The sequence below is a fragment of the Osmerus mordax genome, chromosome 26, assembly GCF_038355195.1.
Source record: "Osmerus mordax isolate fOsmMor3 chromosome 26, fOsmMor3.pri, whole genome shotgun sequence".
Lineage (NCBI taxonomy): Eukaryota > Metazoa > Chordata > Actinopteri > Osmeriformes > Osmeridae > Osmerus > Osmerus mordax.
In genome coordinates, this window is record NC_090075.1 from 7,756,084 (window position 1) to 7,771,061 (window position 14,978).

The 14,978-nt window shown below is 42.5% G+C and overlaps 1 protein-coding gene across 1 annotated transcript; it reads left to right on the top strand.

The window, feature by feature from the left end:
* Positions 1-918: 918 nt before the first annotated feature.
* hykk.2 (hydroxylysine kinase, tandem duplicate 2) lies at positions 919-5,454 on the top strand. The gene is made up of 6 exons (XM_067229791.1): positions 919-933; positions 1,632-1,682; positions 1,794-2,102; positions 2,299-2,441; positions 2,652-2,832; positions 3,240-5,454. The coding sequence occupies exons 3-6, from the start codon at positions 1,799-1,801 to the stop codon at positions 3,704-3,706; spliced, it is 1,095 nt and encodes a 364-aa protein (XP_067085892.1). The 5' UTR covers positions 919-933; positions 1,632-1,682; positions 1,794-1,798; the 3' UTR covers positions 3,707-5,454.
* Positions 5,455-14,978: the final 9,524 nt, after the last annotated feature.

Consider the following 14,978-nt stretch of genomic DNA (forward strand, 5'->3'; position numbering starts at 1 on the left):
ACTCACCTGGGTGTATCTGAGCTGAGCTGCCAGTTACTGTTGCAAAAAAAAAATACAAATGATTTGTATTGCCTTGGGACTTTTAGACCATTTCATGAACAATGATTGGCCATGACTGTCTGGGTCATCCCATTCATTATTCGATGTTCTTGTTTACAGGATGACTAGCTGACCTCACTTCTGCCTTAACCTGTGGGGCACAGGAGGCAGACCTTACTGAAGAGGAAATAAATATACAGTTTTGGGTTCCATGGGAGTAGAGGCTCCAGATTGACAATGCAAGTCAAAATAAGTATCAACATGAGTAGAGTGAGAAGACTCACTCTACTGTCCAGGCAGATATTTCCCATTTACATGGTTTTAACCCTGTCACAGGTAATGCCCCCCTGTGATAACCCCCTAAATGTAGTGTCTGAATAATTATAAACATGGTCTTTTGCCTGTTAATGCATGCAATGCAGTGACAACAATAATGTTTAATGTAACTGGCCCCTCTGAGTATTGGGCCGCTTCATCTATAAAGTAGATGGTCAAAATACATTTTCCAAAGCACAATGTTTTCAGCCAAGGTCTCCCCTGGCTTTACACAGGGTTGAATTAGTTTCATATGTGGGTTTGTCTCCTGGTATACTACCACCCTAGATTTTGCAGATTTTGTTAGATAGCATATCTGAAAACAATTCCAGGATAAAATGATACTGTACATGCGATTATAATTCACTGAATGCAAGTTATTAGGCGTTTCTTCTTATGACCCACAGCGTAAAAGACAGCAAAGGAAATGTTGCAAGAGTGGCACATTAACGTAACGCTCAAAACGTTACTAACGCTGTTGACCTTGAATGCAGCCTCATTGAGGCAAACGTGACGTTGTCTTCCTACTTACTACTTCTGCAAACATCTTAAATTATCCAGCAACAGTACACACCTGAGGTTAGTATTTTGGTGGAAACATTGCATCTGACTGAATCAATTTGCCTTTGCAGTTTAGAAACACGAGCTAGGCAGAATTACCTTTTATTAATTTAGCAGACGCATTAATCCAAAGCGACTAGCTGTCAGAAAGAACATTGTGTGGATTCATTAGCCTATCCAAAACATTGATTAATCACATCTCACTTGCACATGCCTGTAGTGGCTTCAGTTTGCGTATACATTCAACATTATAGCCAGAGGTATGTAATATTTTAGTGGCTTTCGAACATGGGCACAGTTGTTGGCGTAAATGTGTGAACTTTGGACCAACGCAAGTAGCTAGCTATCTATGCGTGTCACTATTAAAATATAGAATGGAACATGTGATTTACTTATTACAGCGTATCATTTGACAAAACATTCATTGTGCATTTGATTTGGCATTTGTTGGACAGTCATTGGTTAGAATCGCAATTCACTTTACATACTTTCATTCAGTTTAAAACCATGAACGTTATCTAGCTACTTTGATTAGAAATCGGTATCTTTGTTGAAGTGTTACATTTTAACGTGAGGAAGTTTGCAAAGACATAGCCTACAGTGTAGATCAGACTGCATTTGCAAACTGATATCTTTGGATTTATGAAATAAATCCCCCAAAATTTGTATAAATTTGTATGTCGACTTTTGCTTTTAAAATACTGATCCTCCAATAGTGACTCGCGGGGTGGTCAGACGTCTGTGAAAAAAAGTTTTAAATTGAACAGGTTAGTGGAAGGACACTTCATTAATTGTAAATTCTTTGGAATTTAAGTCGATGCTTAATCATTAAGTGCTCTGCCTCATATCAAGGCCTCTAAATATACATTTACTTGCAGCCAAAATGTCAGTAAAGAACTCCAAGCCAAACCTCAGTCACCCCCAGGTGTCTGAGATGGTGAAGCGCGTGTTCGGCTTGACCCCATCGCTGATTCGCTCACTTCCCAGCTACGACGATCAAAACTTCTTTGTGGCTACCACCGAAGGTGGGGAGTATGTGCTGAAGGTGATGAACTCTGCTGACAGTCAAAACCCTACCCTGCTGGAGTTGCAGACCCATGCCATGACCTTTCTGCACCAGCGGGGTCTTCCAGCTCAGACTGCCCTCCCCACCTGCACAGGACAACTCATGAGTCTGGAAGATATCGGTAGGGAAGACCAGTCACACAGCTTTATATATTGACTGCTCAAGAACTGGATTGTATTAGACTGGAACACATTTAATCTGTGTAAACACATTACACTGCACTGCATGTCTATGCATAGTACTTACACAGTCAATATTTGAGTACAGGTAAATATAATGTGAACCTAATCAAATGATATCAAACTATTCTCTGGTAGACTGTGGGTTTGGCGTTCATAAGTACCTTGTCCGGCTGCTGACTTATTTGCCTGGGTCCGTCATTGCGAAGATCCCCTGCTCACCGCAAGTACTGTATGAAGTAGGCAAAATGGCTGCCAAGATGGACACAATCATGCAGGAGGTAAGTGTAATTACGTCAACCATTCAAGAAAGTTGTCAAACCAAAGTCTTGCAACCCGTGACTCAGTTGACAATGTTTCATCCAGTGATGCTTTGTACAAACACTCACGTTCATTCAAGGACCTGTTTGACCAGCTGCATGTCTTGACTGGTCAGCTGTTATGTTTCTTAGTCAATGGCCGACTCTTGCTTGTTTGTTTGTTTATACCAGATGGAGCATCCTCAGCTTCCTAGTCTGCAGAGGACAAACTTCATCTGGAGCCTGTCCAGTATTCCACTCCTGGAGCCTTACATCCCTTTAATGGATGGAGACCCAGTTCAGGAAGTGGTGAAGGCAGTCATGGAGCAGTACAAAACACGCATCATTCCCAAACTAGATTATTTTAGAAAGTGTGAGTATGTCGTCATCCTTAAACAATTTCCGTTTTTTATTTATTTGTATTTTTTTACTAACTGTCTTTTGTAATGACCGACTGACGTCGATCATGAGGTCAAGCAGGAAGGCTATAATGGGGTGTCATTTGTCATGTTTATTCAAGACTAATGAAAAATGTTATGTATTACGTTTGCTTCTCACAATGTATGCTTCATGTTTTGGCTACCCACATTGTTTTTGGGGCTATCTCGATGTTTATGATCATTGACCTACGCACCTTTTGTAAAGCTCTTTCTTTTAATTCGCTTTGGATCAAAGCATCCGCTAAATGTAAATGTATTAAATATCCCCTGAATTAGCTTACTGGAGTGGAAAACAAACCCATACTAAATCGACAGTATCTATCTGGATTTTGCATTTCAGGTATCAATCACGGAGATTTTAACGACCACAACATCTTGGCTCAACCCGACGGTTCAGCCGGCTACAAGATCTCCGGGATCCTGGACTTCGGGGACATGAGCAGCGGGTATTATGTGTTTGAGCTAGCCATCACCATCATGTACATGATGATAGAAAACCCCAGTCCCCTGGACGTAGGAGGCCCTGTACTGGCAGGCTGGGAGAGCGTCTTCCCCCTCAACGAGGCGGAGAAGGAGGCGCTCTACCTGTTGGTGCTGTGCCGCTTCTGCCAGTCCCTCGTTCTGGCCCGTCATGCCGTGGTCCAACAGCCCGAGAACGAGGAGTACTTGATGACCACGGCGAAGACGGGCATCCGCCATCTTTGTCGGCTCTGGGAACTGGGCGAGGAGGAAGTCGTGGCGAACTGGTTTCGTGGCGCTGCCCTGTACGCTGAGAGTGACAAATCCAACATAGTAGGTGTGGCATGACGTGCTGTGTGCCTTCACTAGAACAGCGTGACTTACCGGTTCCTCTTTTTTTTTTCTTTTTTTTTTTCTTCAAAGAATCTTGGAAAAATCCTAAATTGATTTTGAATCGAATCTTGGCCCTATGAATCGAATCGTGAGGTACCAAAACATTCCCACCCCTATTAGACAACCAGCTGATTGAAGAGAGAGTTAATTTACACTTCGACAATAACAATAACCAGTTCAGTCACAGCATTAGTAGCAAAGTCTCTCTGAGACATGAAGGTCAGAGGAAGAAAACCACAAAACCTGTATTTTAGGAAGGCTTACCATACCAGGACTGGTAAAAGCTAGGCCCAGAAGGTCAACTGGAATAGATCAGCTCTGCTGTTCAGCCGGTACTGCTAGCAACTGTCCTGCACATTGCTTTGGCTAGAAACATCTGCTAAATGAAGACATTATTATGTTCAAAATAAGTTCAGTTTACACCAATACACCCCTCAAAGGTCCAGTCTTCCCCATACATAGTTTCACTCATGCAATAATACTTTGTACCCCTGAACTAATCAAATCAAATTTATTTGTATAGCCCTTTTTACACGCAAGCATGTCACAGAGGGCTGAACTGTGATGAATTGCAACTATATTTCTGTAGTTCCTATGTAACTCAAATGTTTTTATAGTAGATATTGGTATGAAGTTACATGGTTGGTAATGCAGCCTCATTATAAAGTTCCAAAGAAATCTAAGTACTTTGTTTGAGCATTGTCATGTAAAAGGATTCATTCTGAAAAGATTGTAACAACAGACAAAAGTCTGTTAATTGATATCCTTGCAACTGATGTGAAGGATTTAAATCCTTCTGAAAATATGAAAAAGGTGCAAATGGGGACAGTAAGTTAATGGTTTGATGGGTGCATCTGGAGTACACAAAGATTAATAACTCTATACCTATGAATTACATATACAAATTATTTTCTGTTGTTTTTATAGGCACATTATCAATCACCAGACTATAATGAAGATACAGTTTCCCCTGTTTTGGCTTAAAGCCCAAAATAGGGAAGAATTATCGCTGTGCTAATTGTTTGTATTTGTTTAGGATTAGACTCACTGGAGTATTTTATCTCCCCATTGCAGAACAGTAGAGCTGTGAGTTCAGTTCAATGGACAGAGCAATGGGCTTAACACATCACTTATTTGGAAACGTGCATTAATCCGACTACTGCGCCTACTATCATTCACTCCCTTTCATTTGTTCAAATGTGTTGTAAAATCGACTTCTTGCTAGCACTTTTTATATCATCGCAGCAACCATCTTATGTCCTATTGTAAAGCAGGCAGAGGGTGCAGTTGCGTTGCACACCAATTCCATAAATTACCTTGATTTGTAGATATTAAAACTAAATAAACAGCTGTATGAGAGAATACTACATGCATGATTTTTGCCTGATACATTTCTTTTCTGCAATGTGCTTACAAGCAAATACGGTTGTCTACTGTGATGAGTTGAACACTCCATTCTCTTAGTGCTTGCTGCCAAGTGGGGCCCTTATCCAAAAATTGTGCCTGGGTGACACAAATAACCTCTTATTATATCCTTGTGTTGATTGTTCCTACTGTGATGATCAACAATTCTCTCCATGTGCTTGTTATTCTGTTAAATGCCTAAATAAAAATGCATGTAAAAGTGTACTATTAGTGCATGAACAATATACATTTTGTTTTTCCGCTGACATGTAACGTTAATACAGTCTAGATCTTTTAAATGTGTGTGTGAGAGAAATTCTTTTTGTGTTCGATTCAGTTGAAACTTTGACCAGTGTTTCTGAGAAGCTGGAGAATCTGAATGTGAGGGCTGACCATTAGAATTGTACTACTAACAGTGGAAGTGATAACTTGATCAGTTTGTGATAGCGTCAGCTTTTTCCTGCATCCACTGATGTACAAATAAAGCACTGCCCACACTGCGAGTGTTCTAGGGTCCTACAGAATTAAAAATTAAATGCTACCATGAGGAAATAGAGACCATGTGGTACTGCAGGGATTATCAATACCATGAAATGTATATTCAAACAGCGCCATCTGGTGGTATAGCCAAGTTAACAGCCTGTAAAACATCTTTATAAATGACACTTTTGCCTTATAATGCCATGTAACTAAAGCACAAAGGGATATTAATTCCACTGTTTTGTCAGTTGCAAAGAACCACTTCACATTCGCAAATATAGGACTAGCTAGACTCCCTTCGTTTTTGTGCCTAGAAGATTAATATTGCATCAATAATACAACAGTGAGACACATCTATGCCCTGAGACCTTGGCTGGGCATAAGGTCTCACACACACACACACTCATTATTTATAAATGGCTGTCAGAGGTTTCCAAATGCTCTACCCATGAGCTTTGGCATTCTATCAGAATTGAAATATTGTGATATTAAAAAGGCTTTTAGCGGTGACAGGCATTAATGGCATATGAACAAGAGAGAGAAATGGGGAGGTTTAAGGCCACCTATGATCACACAAATCACTAGTCAAGTCACCAGTCCCATAGAAGAAGTGGCACTCTCATCGCCAGGCTTTCAAGCTGTCTCTGGAAACCATACCTCTCACCAATCAGCCCAAATCAATTTGAAGATGAAAACACTTTCTTTCCAAACGTAGTACTCATGGCTGAAGGCTTAACGTGTCTTTAAATGTACTTTAGCTTCAGTTTACCAAAAAATTGTGATTACTTTCTACAGATATGTTGCCCAAAGTCTTGCTCCCATTACAACACAGTGGAGAGGAGCACAGTACATATTACCAACCGCTAGAGGTCCGCCTTGTTCAAATGAACCACACCAGACCCCCCTTCGCATGGCCATTTATAGTTTCTCTCATGTCCAACTTTTAGCTGACGTTGGTACAACACAGACAGATATGCATGACGAGGTGCCCTCAGGACTTATTAAGGTTCGCTGACAGGCGAGGGAGGGAACAAGGGGGGAATAAAATCGTTTTTTCGCAAAGCGCGGCGTGCCGTCTGAAGCATGGACTCTCGTTCTGTTTCCAATTCCAAAACTCCTGCTGGCTCGACAGGTTGATATCTGCTGGTCTTGGCTGTTGACTGTTTTGGAGAATGCTGTGTGCCTTTCTGAATTCTTGCTACTGAACACTGACTCTATATGACAGAATACCCCACCTCCTCTCATCTGGTGGCCCACTTAAAAATATATATTTTTTATCTGCTGGCTTACTCGTGAGGGTTACTGCTTGTTGAGTGAATTTTACTCACTATGCTGGCCTAATCTCAACCAAACAGCAAGGACATTTTCAACCGAAACTCCTTAAAACTGATGATTCTTATGGAGAGTTTGGGTTTTAAATCTGTACCTTTACTGCCCTACTCTTCCTTCCACTTCTTGTCTGTTTGGGATATGACGTCATAGAAAATGGAGTGCTATGGCTTTCGAAAAGTTGGACACTAGGTGGGGATCTCAGTCCATGTTCTGAAGAGTGCTTTCCTTAGGAAGAGTCAAATAAAAGACTGTTCATAAAACGCTTCTCATGTAGATGTTTGTCAATGAAGTGTGTAAATCGTGGGGCTTTCCTGAGAATATGAGAACCTACCATTAAACTTCCATGTTAGGGGACCTGGTTTCGACCTGGTCCCCCCCTCACCCCCCACCCCTCTTGTGAGTGAACCCGGTCTTGAACCCTGCTGGATATTTGTGCGTCTGGGAATATAAACATAGGATCTGGGATCGTGCTGTCGTAACACCCTAACCTCTAGAGAACACTGGAACACCTGAGCAACCCTCCCACGCTCCCGCCCACACACACAAACACACACACACACTGTTACAGAGGCACACACACACACACAGAAACACTCTTAGAGACGGACACAAACACACACAGCTTTACAGACGCACACACACACACTCTTAGAGACGCACACACAGACACATGCATGCACACACACTCTTACAGACGCACACACACAATCTTACAGACGCACGCATGCAGACACACACACACACCTCCCTCGACACTCACCTCGCCAGCACATTTCACCCTCCGAACCATCTGCCCTCTGCCCCAACAGCTTCGCATGATGTGTTCCTGCAGCCATGCAGAAAAAGTGACAGAGCGCAATGGGGTGGAGGTGTGAGTCTGTCTATCTCTGTCTGTACACTGTGCCTTCTCTGTCTGTTTTCCCGTTGGCCCCGTTATTCTACAGCAAACTCCTTCACGGCATGCTGTTCCTCCTTTTCCACTCCGAACCGATGATCTATCGGTACTTGTTTAAAACACAAGGGAGAGCTTTAATCTGTACTAAAATCGTCATCCACACCCTCAGTTTAGAACTGTACTCCCATCACATAGGGACACACCAAATCTTCTCCCTGCAGAAAGAGAATTGTTTTCATTCTTTCCACATGACTGCATTGTAATTTGATTTACTCAGACATAGTGACTTTCACAAATACGGGAGGGAGTCAGGTGGCTGAGCGGTTAGGGAAGCGGGCTAGTAATCTGAAGGTTGCCAGTTCGATTCCCTGCCTGTGCAAACTGACGTTGTGTCCTTGGGAAAGGCACTTCACCCTACTTGCCTCGGGGAGAATGTCCCTGTACTTACTGTAAGTCACTCTGGATAAGAGCGTCTGCTAAATGACTAAATGTAAATGTAAATACATAATTGGTGGCAAATTATTTTGTTAAAACAATGAACTTTGACAGGTGAGGCTTTCACATGGCCAAACAACTTAGACTGTATAATCTGTTCGCGTTCACCATATACAGTAAGGGAAACTGTTTAAACACTGTAAAAACACCTGAAGACGTGCTCTTGTCACATTCTTTTATCAAGTTATTCTTCGTCTTTTTCCTCACACTTTGTTCACAGGCAAGAAATCTTGGTCTGACAAACTAACTGCTCTCAACTTTGCCAAGCAGACCTGTTGGGAATTATTCAATTCATGGCTCTCTGACAGACTATAATGTAAGGCGTTTAGCTTTTAGCACTGACAAGCTGTGAAGCCAAGATGGCACAAATTAACACAAGCCTTAATGGACTCTTGACAAAGACGTTTCTCATCTGTTGGATTCATTGACAAACAGGCCTACCAGGTCCCAAAAAGTTTTGTGCTGTAATGGTCCTGTTGTAGTTATTGAATGTTTCATATTACTCCTTATTGAAGGCATAAAACAATGTAATGCACACCCTAAGGCCAGTGTCCCATTTCCTTTGCCTGTGTAGCAATCTCCCTGGTGCAAATGAAGTATTAATAAAGTACTATTTGTATTTGTGGTTTGAGAACATTTTGCTAAAAACAAATACACATAGTTGCATTATCCTTAACACAATTACTAGGCTTCTCTGCACCAAAACAAGGAGAAACTGTGTTTATTTCACAGAAAAGAACCTTCAAGGACAAAGTATCAACTCCATTAGCATGCTATTGATGTGGCACAGCTAGCGTTGTAACAGATTCAAACGTGTGGTTCAGAATACCTTGACCCCTCCTTTCTGGAATAAACACGTCCAAAGCCCACCCGCTTTCTCGCGTCTGACCAACCTTTTTCACTGCTGGAGAAAATGAAGGCCATGAACTTATTTCCAATTAGGCATCAACAGGCAATCTTCTCCCAATAAGTCGACATGATGACAAAAGGCTGTTCGGAACAGGCAGAGAACACAGAAGGCTTTTAATCTCGAAAACCAGCAAGGTGTTCAGAGAGCTGGAGCCAATCGATTGGACAGCCTGGATTTACTGTATTCGGCTCGCATCTGGGGAGCCCGAGTTGTTGAAGCGGGAACAGAGGAACAGGAATGAGAGAAACCTCATCGGTTCCGCAGTCCGTGGCATGCTCTACAGCCTCGGAGCAATCTCGCAGACCGGTTAAGGTGACAGAGAAAGAAAGTAATTCTCAGGACAATGCATGCTGTAGTACGTGATGGGCAGAACGTTTCGCTTCCAGCCAACAGTGTTGCCTGCGTTGCTCCTTGTTTTGAAACTTTGAAAGAAAAGTTGTAAATCATACATGCATGGGGTGATACGTAGGTCATGTCAGATATGTCTCGGAAGGTGTACACTTTCTTCATAAGGATCTTGTATTACGGATGAGACATAAAAACCCATAGCACTGAACTCATAGCATTGCAACACAATGGTGTTACATTTTTTACATTTAGTCATTTAGCAGACGCTCTCATCCAGAGCGACTTACAGTAAGTACAGGGACATTCCCCCGAGGCAAGTAGGGTGAAGTGCCTTGCCCAAGGACACAACGTCAGTTGGCATGACCGGGAATCAAACTGGCAACCTTCGGATTACTAGCCCGATTCCCTCACCACTCAGCCACCTGACTCCCCTCTCCCCTGGTGTTATGCACCACTACAGATGCAGAGTGCAATGTATCCTCAAAGCTCCCTCTTCCACCCTTGATATCCTTCTAGTTCTCTCCTCAACTCTATATAAGTAACTATGCCAGAGCACTCTGCTCATCATAGCATGAACTAACGAGCCTCTCGCTGTCGTCGTTTTTTCACCGTCACGGCAAACCAATGCTCATGAAGCATCACTTGCACTGGCCACTTGACTGGCCACCTTTCTTATCAGGGGAGACGAGCATAACGTTACCTGGACTTTCGCTGGTGGAATCACTCTTGTGACACAACGTTTCGCCGGTAGCAGCCTCTCCGAAGGAGAGAGAGAAAGCGAGAGAGTGAGGGAGAAAGAGGGACAGATGGTGTTTGTCTTAAATTGTTAAATACTTATTTGGCTAGTCGTAATAGTCACTGTGATAAGGTCTCCTTGAGATGAAGAAATACAAACAACAAACGCTAGCCAAATCCCTGGCTTTTTCGTCAGTCATTTTCTGTCAGAAGCGAGCAAGTGATGACAGATTCTGTACGCTCTCCAGACTGTAGACTGTCTCCAGTTAAGGAGGGAGGCTGGAGGGTACGGGGCGATGGGTTTCATGCATATTGTAGGAGCCGAACCGGCCCCAGTGTGTGTTTGTGATTTATCGGAACTTTCATTGACTGTCAAATATGGGCTGTCACATGCTGGGCTTGATGGCTGGAAGTCAGGCCAAGATTATTACAATCTCTCTAATGAGGACAGTGTGGGTGTGTCTGTCTGTGTGTGTGTGTGTGTATGAGTGTGCGTCTGTTTGTGTGAAGTGAGGACAGACAGACAGATGAGTTGGTGATTTGGACAGACGCCAGTTTTCTGCACTCTTTGTCTCCTGCCAGACTCAGCCCAGACTGCAGTTGGAGCAGAGAAGGACATTAGGAATCATTAAACGAGAACCGAAAAAGGAGCAACAACTCCAAACTAAAGGTTTGTTCTTTCTTTAAGGAAAACAATCTTTTTGAATTCCCTTTTAATAACAACAACTAAAAGGTTGTTTATCTCCAACCCATGTGACAAATGAGATCCATTACCAGAAAAGTCCCCAAATTAAATGAAATTGGGAGGGGGGCGGGGTGCTCTTTTACTTGAACAATGAGGAACTTCAAACTGCAGAGGGTGCTTGAAGAACTTTAGCTCTAGCCAGCTCAAAACTGTTGCCAACATTCCAAACCATTCCAGTTTTTCAAATTATTTTCTTAGACAGTCAGATTAAGGTGACTCCGATGGTCAGATTTTTGTTTTGCAGTTGGTGAGCAGTTTAATTGATGAAGAACAAAGCTCTTTATGATTTTTTGTCTCTTGGCCTTGACAACAGCAAAGTAAGCCATGTACTGTATCCTCAATCACAATATTTTCTGTAACACTTTCACATTTCCAAGCGATTCCTGACCGAGACATGCGCTTCACAGATAATCCCAGTGTTGTTTTAAATGTGCCTGCGGATAACTAGAAACACAGACTGAGAGAGAAAAAAACGAAGAAAGGAAGAAAAAGGATTCAATAAACTACTGGACAAAAGAGAGAAACAGATTGTGTGTGTCCAGCACGTCCGTACGTGTGTGTGAGTGTATTTGTGTGGGTTGTGTTGACAGATCTCTCTGGACATTCAAATCCTAATGCACCATGGGAACAAGATGAGCCTCGACAACCTCGTTCACAACCCTGGCTGAGGTGTTTTGTGTTCTGTCATACCACAGAGGCCAATCGCCAGCCTGCTTAGCCCGCACACGCATCACAGAGCTCCGCCAACCCGTGGCCTCTTTACTCTCCCTGATGTCTTCATTTGTGTAACCCCCCCAAAAAAACATGACATCACATCAGCTTTGACGAGCAGTCCAACCCAATCAGTAAAATCAGGCGTTCCTCTTGGGGAAACGTGTACATTTCGGATCCACCTATCACCACGGATGAGCTGCCAATGTCATCAGCCGGTGCTGCAAAAGGTCTGAGTCCTTGGCTTAAGGGGAGATGGGATGGAAGAGGGCCCGGGCCGCAACACCAGGAAGGAGGAGAGGCCGAGGGCATGAGACACAGAGCGAGGAACGATGGGAAAGCGGGGGTTTGGCTGCAGGGCTGCCGCTTCATAAATCAGAGCCAGGGTACACTGAGCTGGAGAGGAACAAGCCACAGAGGCGTCTGCTGAGTCTCCAAATCAGCATCGAGCAAACGTCGCGCTCACATCCACCGCTGGAGACGCCTGGAGGAGATGTGTGGGAATGTACATGTGTGTACTTGGATGTGTGTGTGTGTGTGTGGGGGTCTTTCACCGTATCTCAATGTTATGGAGTTGGTCTGGATGAATGTTATTAAAGCTGTGGCCAGTCAGGCTGAAGGACTGTTGTAGACGCCATGCTGATCGATTGCTGTGTGTGTGTGTGTGTTTGTTTTTCCGCCTTCTTTTCCCTTGCCATAAAAGAAGATTTTAAGTTTGTGTCTTGTTGTGTGGTCTCGTCGTGAATCTGGGATTGAGAAAATGTAAAATATATCCCACTCTGGATTCAATTTGCGGAGCTATCTTTACACGTCAAATGTGAAAACGCAGTGGAGGAAATTATGTTTTTAATCAGTTTCACTGCAAAACCAGAACTGGACCTCGAAAAGACCATTCTGGGGTGTCGAGTTGCACTTAAAGTCATGCTGAAATAGTAAGTTCCCGACAGCGGCAAGAGGAACTCCAAAAGCCAGACGTTTCTCTCCACAAAACTCCCCTCCTGTCGTGCTTCTTTGATAACCATTCCCACAAGCCCCCCCCCCCCCCCCCCAAGTCCCCCTTTTCAAACACTTTCTATTTCTCCATTGAGCTAATGACCTTTCATTGTTCTAACAAGGAAATGGTGGACGACCCTTTGGCCTGGAGTTTGGTCCCAGAGGGTCGGCAGTCTTATTCACATGTAGCTCAGATTACAGAAGGAACATGACGGGGTCTTGTGTTACATGTGTGCACACAGACAGGACTGCTACCTCTATTCCGACTCACTGACCTTGCGACAAGAAGTTCACATGACCTGACGTTACCCAAAGGATAATTAAGGGTTGTTCTTATGTTAGATTGCTTAGAGTAGTATATATATAAATAAATATATATATATAAATATATATATTATGAGTGATCTGGGCTTTTAGCTGGTTGCTTGATATCAATTGAGTTTGTAGTAACTTCAGTTAAAAGGCCTTGTCTTTTCTTGGGGAATGTTTACAAGTTGCCTTGGATGAAGATGCCCCAGGCTGCTTCTAAAGTATGTTTGCAACTCATGTATTTCTGGTTAACGACTGTTTCATTTTTATTTATTTGTATTCTTTTACAAATATGTGAGTCATATGGCCTCTGCTCTTTTCCATCTTTACAGTAATATCATAGGTTATCCTGTTCAGATAAGTATGTTTGTCACCAATTTGTGTCACATCAGTGTGTACATGTGCATTCAGTCAACATCCCATCCCAATGTCGCTTCAGTAAGCCCTGGCCTTGACAAAAATGACAATTCCCTGCTCGTGGATTCCAACCCTATCTGTTGTACGATAGTAAACAAAAAAAAGGGATGAGTCACTGAGCATTCGCATAATGACCTCTCGTCTTTCATTTCATATCATCTTTTCGCTGAGTGGCTTGAAATGACAGCCAGGACTCAATTTTACAGCTCAATTGAAGCTCTTGATAAGTGGTAAAAATGGAAAACAGTGATTGCCAATAACTTTCGTTTTTTGACAAGCGGTTCTCGTAATGGGCCGAGGGCGTCTCTCACGCCTTTCGTATCACTTCCTTTACATCTATCAAACTAGTTGATTACTTTTGACTATGTGAATGTGTGTGTTTATGTGTCTGTGTGACCGTGTGAAAGTGTGTGTGCTACTAATTCCTCACGGTTCTTCCAAACCTGCTCTCCTCATGCTGTTGACTGGTAATAAAAACTGTTTAATCTTCAAGATGTCCTTTCTGTAGAAGCCTAGTATTAATAATATAAACCAATTCTTTCTAAATGTGTGTACAGTATCTATTGATGTGGGAGTACCTAGTAAGATGACAGCTAAACATTCTAGATGGTGTGAAATTAATACACTGAGACATAATATTTTCACCTGGATTTCATTACAATGCAGTCCGTCTATAAAATTGTATGAGGTAAATTTAAACTCTTCCCTGCTGATATTTCTCAAAGTCAAATTTACCACAAAAAAACTTACCTTCACTGTTTTCTTTCAGTGTGTGTGTGTGTCTGTTTGTCTCTGACTTTTTTGGGTGTGCATACGCTGCACTAGGATCAATTATAATTAATGACTGTTCGGCAAGATGTGTACACTTTCATTGAATATGATTAGAAGTTCATATTCAAAACGGTCTCTCTCTCCAACTCATGAACGAACCTGTCTGTTTTCCATGTACAGTATTCCTTGATGTGGATACCCTGGTTTACAAATGAAATTGACAGACCCTTTTGATGAGTTGCAGAACAGCTCAATGGCTAATTTTTGGGGAACTACAACTGTGCCATGTTCAACAAACTCTGGGAGCAATTGCACAACATTTTGCCCGCCAGATGAGTCGACCAACCACAGTACTTAGTAGAGAATGAAATGTTTCCCTGTGTTTACAATTACTCCGGATGAACGATAGTAATTCTCATGGCTAGTGCTATAGCTCATCAGCTGGGCACAGCTGAAGTCCAGAATTCATGTGTAGCAGTATTGTTCAAGTGTCATACGGAAAATAGCAAAAGGCTTTTAACTAGATTAACTTGATGTTATTGGAAATAAAGCGTATTTTCATTCAATTCATGTTTTTCAGAAGATGTCTGGTCCCATGTTCAGCTTGTTGGGAGGTCGTCAGTTCTCCAGACTTCCTATAAATAAGCCAATCCCATATCACAAAATAATACATATATTTTTC